This window comes from Anomalospiza imberbis, unplaced genomic scaffold (assembly GCF_031753505.1).
Source record: "Anomalospiza imberbis isolate Cuckoo-Finch-1a 21T00152 unplaced genomic scaffold, ASM3175350v1 scaffold_966, whole genome shotgun sequence".
NCBI classification, from domain to species: Eukaryota; Metazoa; Chordata; class Aves; order Passeriformes; family Viduidae; genus Anomalospiza; species Anomalospiza imberbis.
Window position 1 is genome coordinate 30,306 of NW_027100588.1, and position 6,340 is coordinate 36,645.

At 56.4% G+C, this 6,340-nt stretch overlaps 1 protein-coding gene across 1 annotated transcript; it reads right to left on the bottom strand.

The window, feature by feature from the left end:
* Positions 1-1,101: 1,101 nt before the first annotated feature.
* Positions 1,102-5,336, bottom strand: LOC137468011 (histone-lysine N-methyltransferase 2B-like). Its single transcript, XM_068179437.1, has 2 exons — positions 5,170-5,336; positions 1,102-2,582 (listed from the first exon to the last, which is right to left on the bottom strand). Exons 1-2 carry the CDS (start codon positions 5,242-5,244, stop codon positions 2,211-2,213), a joined length of 447 nt encoding a protein of 148 aa, XP_068035538.1. The 5' UTR covers positions 5,245-5,336; the 3' UTR covers positions 1,102-2,210.
* Between the last annotated feature and the right edge of the window lie 1,004 nt (positions 5,337-6,340).

A 6,340-nucleotide genomic window follows, 5' to 3' on the forward strand; every position in this document is an offset into this window, starting at 1 on the left:
AATTTTGGGGATTTGGTGAAATTTGGGGGGGAAATTTTGGGGAATTTGTGGGAATTTGGTGAAATTTGGGGGGAAATTTTTGGGGGATTTTGGGGATTTGGTGAAATTTGGGGAGAAATTTTTGGGAATTTGTGGAATTTTGTGAAATCTGGAGGGAAATTTTGGGGAATTTGTGGGAATTTTGGGGATTTGATGAAACTTGGGGGGGAAATTTTGGGGAATTTGTGGGAATTTTGGGGATTTGATGAAACTTGGGGGAAATTTTGGGGAATTTGTGGGAATTTTGGGGGCGAGAGTCCTGATTGTCTGGGGAGGGGGGGATTTTTGGGGGATGGGGATTTTTGGAGCAGTTTCAAAAGGGGATTTCGAAATTTCCCCACACTTTTCTCCTGATTTTCCACCTTTTTTCTCTCACTTTTCCCAGTTTTCCCCCTCGTTTTCCCGCCTTTTCCGCTCACATTTCCAACTTTTTCCCCTCACTTTTCCCGCCTTTTCCCCTCACTTTTCCCGCCTTTCCCCCTCACTTTTCCCGCCCTTTTCCCCTCACATTTCCCGCCCTTTTCCCCTCACTTTTCCCGCCTTTCCCCCTCACTTTTCCCGCATTTTCCCCTCATTTTCCCGCCCTTTCCCCCCTCAATTTTCCCGCCTTTTTCCCCTCGCATTTCCAACTTCTGCCTCATTTTCCCCGCCATTCCCTTCATATTTCCCCCCAAATTTCCCACTTTTTTTCTCCTCCCTTTTTCCATTTTCCCGCTCGTTTCCCGCCCTTTTCCCCTCACTTTTCCCGCCTTTTCCCCTCAATTTTCCCGCCTTTTCCCCTCACTTTCCCCGCCATTTTCCCCTCAATTTTCCCCTCATTTTTCCCACTTTTTCCCCTCACTTTTCCCGCCTTTTCCCCTCACTTTTCCCGCCTTTTCCCCTCACTTTTCCCGCCCTTTTCCCCTCACTTTTCCCGCCATTTTCCCCCTCCCATTTCCCGCCTTTTCTCCACCGTTTCCCCCCCGCTCGGTTTTACCCCGAAACGGCGGAATTTGGATTTTCTCCCCCATTTTCTCTCCCCCCCTCCCCCCGAACCCCCAAAAACTCCAGAAACCGCCCGCTCCAATCGGCGTCTTTATTGCGGGCGGAGCTCGCGCCGCCTTTAAATTAAAATACAAAACCCTAAAATCCCAAAAAACACCCGGAAACGCCCCAAAAATGCTCTGGGGGGGGGAGGGGCTGGACCCATTTTGGGGGGGAGGGATTGGGGAGGGGGTTTGGGGGGGCCCCGGGGGGGTGGGGAGGGGTCTCCAGGGTGGGAGGTGGCACTGGGAGATCCCCAAGGTCTCTTTTTTCACGGGGTGCCCAGGGTTGGAGGCATCTCAAGAGCTTCCAGGAGCGCCCCAAAGTTTCGTTGGCGTGACTTTTGGGACGTTCCCGTTGACTGGAGGCATCTCAAGAGCTTCCGGGAGCAACCCAACGTCTTCTTCCCACGACTCTAGAGTGGCTGGAGGAATCTCCAGGACTTCCGAGAGAATCTCCAGGAGCTGTCCATGATTTTTGGGTCTTCCCAGTTGACTGGAGGCATCTCCATGGCTTCAATGAACACCTCAGTATCTTCTTCCCATGACAATTGGTTGACCACCACGATTCCTGGTTGACCACCACAATTCTTGGCTGGCCACTATGATTCTTGGTTGACCTCCATGATTCTTGGTTGACCACCATGATTCCTGGCTGACCACCACAATTCTTGGCTGGCCACTATGATTCTTGGTTGACCACCATGATTCTTGGTTGACTTCCACAACTCTTGGATGACCACGACAACTCTTGGTTGACCTCCAGGACTCTTGGTTGACCACCATGACTCTTTGTTGACTGCCATGATTCCTGGCTGACCACCATGATTCCTGGCTGACCTCCACGACTCTTGGTTGACCACCATGATTCTTGATTGACCTCCATGATTCTTGATTGACCTCCAGGACTCTTGGTTGACCACCATGATTCTTGGTTGACCACCATGATTCTTGGTTGACCACCATGATTCTTGGTTGACTTCCACAACTCTTGGATGACCACGACAACTCTTGGTTGACCTCCAGGACTCTTGCTTGACCCTTCTGGCTCTTGGTTGACCACCACAACTCCTGCTTAACCACCACCACTCTTGGTTGACCACAGCACCTCCACAACCTTCTCCAAAACACCCCCCCCCCAACTCATAATCACCTCCAACCACCTCCAGAACCTCTCCATCCTCCCACACCTCCATCCCACCACGCCCAGAACGCCCCAGGGACGCCCCCGGAGACCCTCCCCGGCTCAGTTGAGGAACGCCGGCAGCGCCGGGCGCCGCAGTTGCAGGGCAGCTTGGCCGCCGGCTCCTCGATGGGGAACTTGTAGTCGTAGGTGAGCTCCTCGCCGCGCAGGATGCGGCGCAGGGCGAAGATGACGATGCGCTTGTGGCCCTCGACGTGGATGACGCGCGAGTAGCAGTTGGGCTCGCACGAGTGGTTGATGAAGCGCGCGGCGCTGCCGTGCATGGTGGCGTCCACCACCTCGGCCTCGTCGATGCGGAACATGTAGCAGCCGATGCCCTGCGGGGACAGCGAGGGCGTCAGCCGGGCGAGGACGGGGCACAAGGATGGGGGGGCGTGGTCAAGGGTTGGGGCGTGGTCAAGGGTTGGGTGTGGTCAAGGGTTGGGGCGTGGTCAAGAGTTGGGGTGTGGTCAAGGGTTGGGGTGTGGTCAAGGGTTGGGGTGTGGTCAAGAGTTGGGGTGTGGTCAAGAGTTGGAAACATCATCTAGGGTTGGGGCGTGGTCAAGGGTTGGGGTGTGGTCAAGGGTTGGGGTGTGGTCAAGGGTTGGGTGTAGTCAAGGGTTGGGGTGTGGTCAAGGGTTGGGGCGTGGTCAAGGGTTGGGTGTGGTCAAAGGTTGGGGGCGTGGTCAAGAGTTGGAAACATCATCTAGGGTTGGGGCGTGGTCAAGCGTTGGGGTGTGGTCAAGAGTTGGGGTGTGGTCAAGGGTTGGGTGTAGTCAAGGGTTGGGGTGTGGTCAAGGGTTGGGGCGTGGTCAAGGGTTGGGTGTAGTCAAGGGTTGGGGTGTGGTCAAGGGTTGGAAACATCATCTAGGGTTGGGGGCGTGGTCAAGCGTTGGGGTGTGGTCAAGAGTTGGGGTGTGGTCAAGGGTTGGGTGTAGTCAAGGGTTGGGGTGTGGTCAAGGGTTGGGGCGTGGTCAAGGGTTGGGTGTAGTCAAGGGTTGGGGTGTGGTCAAGGGTTGGAAACATCATCTAGGGTTGGGGCGTGGTCAAGTGTTGGGGCGTGGTCAAGAGTTGGGGTGTGTTCAAGGGTTGGGTCATGGTCAAGAGTCGGGGTGTGGTCAAGGGTTGGGTGTGGTCAAGAGTTGGGGTGTGGTCAAGAGTTGGGGTGTGGTCAAGAGTTGGGGCATGGTCAAGAGTTGGGGTGTGGTCAAGGGTTGGGGACAGTCAAGGGTTGGGGTGTGGTCAAGGGTTGGGGTGTGGTCAAGGGTTGGGGGCGTGGTCAAGAGTTGGGGTGTGGTCAAGAGTTGGGGCGTGGTCAAGTGCTGGGGCGTGGTCAAAGCTTCGGACGTGGTCAAGGGTTGGGGGCGTGGCCATGGGTTGGGGTGTGGTCAAGAGTTGGGGTGTGGTCAAGAGTTGGGTGTGGTCAAGAGTTGGGGTGTGGTCAAGAGTTGGGGCGTGGTCAAGGGTTGGGTGTAGTCAAGGGTTGGGGGTGTGGTCAAGGGTTGGGGCGTGGTCAAGTGTTGGGGTGTGGTCAAGGGTTGGGTGCGGTCAAGGGTTGGGGCATGGTCAACAGTTGGGACTGTGGTCAAGAGTTGGGGCGTGGTCAAGAGTTGGGTGTGGTCAAGAGTTGGGGCGTGGTCAAGAGTTGGGGCGTGGTCAAGAGTTGGGTGTGGTCAAGAGTTGGGGCGTGGTCAAGAGTTGGGGTGTGGTCAAGGGTTGCATCATGTTCAAGAGTTGGGGCGTGGTCAAGGGTTGGGGGCGTGGTCATGGATTGGGGGCGTGGTCAAGGTTTGGGGCGTGGTCAATTTTCCCGCCATTTTCCCCTCAATTTTCCCGCCATTTCCCCCTCAATTTTCCCACCTTTTCCCCTCACATTTCCCGCCTTTTTCCCCTCACATTTCCCGCCATTTTCCCCTCACATTTCCCGCCATTTTCCCCTCAATTTTCCCGCCATTTCCCCCTCAATTTTCCCGCCATTTTCCCCTCATTTTTCCCACCTTTTCCCCTCACATTTCCCGCCTTTTTCCCCTCACTTTTCCCGCCATTTTCCCCTCACATTTCCCGCCATTTTCCCCCTCACATTTCCCGCCATTTTCCCCTCACATTTCCGCCATTTTCCCCTCACATTTCCCGCCATTTTCCCCTCACTTTTCCCCTCAATTTCCCCTCAATTTTCCCCCTCATTTTTCCCACCATTTTCCCCTCAATTTCCCCGCCATTTCCCCCTCACATTCCCCCCATTTTCCCCTCAATTTTCCCGCCTTTTCTCCTCACTTTTCCCGCCTTTTCCCTCACTTTTCCCGCCATTTTCCCCCTCATATTCCCCATTTTTCCTGCCGTTTCCCCGCCGCGTCTCCCACCGCCGGGTGCAGTCAACATTTGGGGTCGTGCCCCCAATTTTTGGGGTTTCTCTTCCCATTTTTTACCTTTTTCCCCCAATTTTTTGGGCGGTCCTTCCCATTTTTTCCCCCTCTTTTCCCATTTTCCCCCCATTTTTTTCCCGCGTCCCTTCCATTCTTGCCGCCGCCACCCCCCCCCTCACGTTTTTTTTGGGGATTTCCCCCCCGTTCGTGGAATTTCCACCCCGATTTTTGGGGCGTTCCCCCATTTTTAGTCTTTCCCCCTCGTTTTGAACTTTTCCCCCCGTTTTTGGGGCATCTCCTCCATTTTTTGAGGTTCCCCCCCACCCCAATTTTTGGACTTCTCCCAATTTTGGACTTCTCCCAATTTTTGGACTTCTCCCAATTTTTGACCTTTCTCTCCCCAATTTTTGCCCCCCCCCACCCATTTTTTGGGGTGTCCCCCCTCCCCCCCTCCATTTCCCGAAGGCGCTCTCCTGGTTTTTTTGGGGCGCCCTTGCCATTTTTTTGGGTTTCCTTCGCCGGTTTTTTGGGGGTTTTCCTCCCCAAATTTCGGGGTGCCCACCTTGCTGTCGTAGAACTTCTCCCGCTTGTCGGTGAGCACGGAGCGCACGACGATGCCGGAATATTCGATCACCATCTCCCCGGCCTCGATGTTCCTCTTGCAGAAGAGGCCTCGCCCGTGGATGGCCGAGCTGGATTTGGGGGGGGGGGGGGTCAGGGTCACCCCCAAATCCGGGGCAACCCCCAAAAAATCCCCAAAAAACCCCAAAAATCCACCAGGAACGCCAAAAAACCCCACAAAAATCCACCCAGGAAACCGAAATTTCACCCATAAAACCACCCCAAAGACCCCGAAATCCCCCAAAATCTGCCCCTGCCTGGGGATGGTTGAGCTGAGGGGGGTCAGGGTCACCCCCAAATCCGGGCAACCCCAAAAATCCCCAAAATTCCCCCAAAAATCCAACCAGGAACGCCAAAAACCCCGCAAAAAATCCACCCAGGAAACCGAAATTTCACCCATAAAACCACCCCAGGAACGCCAAAATCCCCCCAAAATCCCCCAGGTGCCCCCAGGTGTGCCAGGTTTCCCCAGGTGCCCCCCAGGTGTGTGCCCGGGTGTGCCCAGGTGTGCCCCAGGTGTGTTCCCAGGTGCCCCCAGGTGTGTTCCCAGGTGTGCCCAGGTGTATCCCAGGTGTGCCCAGGTGCCCCCAGGTGTGTGCCCGGGTGTGCCCAGGGTGTGTGCCCAGGTGTGCCCAGGTGTGTTCCCAGGTGTTCCCAGATTTCCCCAGGTGCCCCCGGGTGTGCCCCAGGTGTGCCCAGGTGCCCCCCAGGTGTGCCCAGGCGTGTCCAGGTGTGTTCCCAGGTGTGCCCAGGTGCCCCCAGGTGTGTGCCCAGGTGTGCCCAGGCGTGCCCAGGTGCCCCCCAGGCGTGTGCCCGGGTGTGTTCCAGATGTGCCCAGGTGTTCCCAGGTGCCCCCAGGCATGCCCTGGCATGCCCAGGTGTGTGCCCAGGTGCCCCCAGGTGTGTTCCCAAGTGCCCCCAGGTGTGCCCAGGTGCCCCCCGGTGTTCCCAGGTGCCCCCAGGTGTGTTCCCAGGTGTGCCCAGGTGTGTTCCCAGGTGTGCCCAGGTGTATCCCAGGTGTGCCCAGGTGCCCCCAGGTGTGTTCCCAGGTGTGTGCCTAGGTGTGCCCAGGTGCCCCCCGGCATGCCCAGGTGTGTTCCCAGGTGTTCCCA

Coding starts and splice junctions, on each gene's coding strand:
- LOC137468011 (XM_068179437.1), bottom strand. CDS start 5,244: ATGGTGATCGAATATTCCGGCATCGTCGTGCGCTCCGTGCTCACCGAC. Junction 2,583..5,169: donor AGAAGTTCTACGACAGCAAG/GTGGGCACCCCG, acceptor CTGTCCCCGCAG/GGCATCGGCTGCTACATGTT.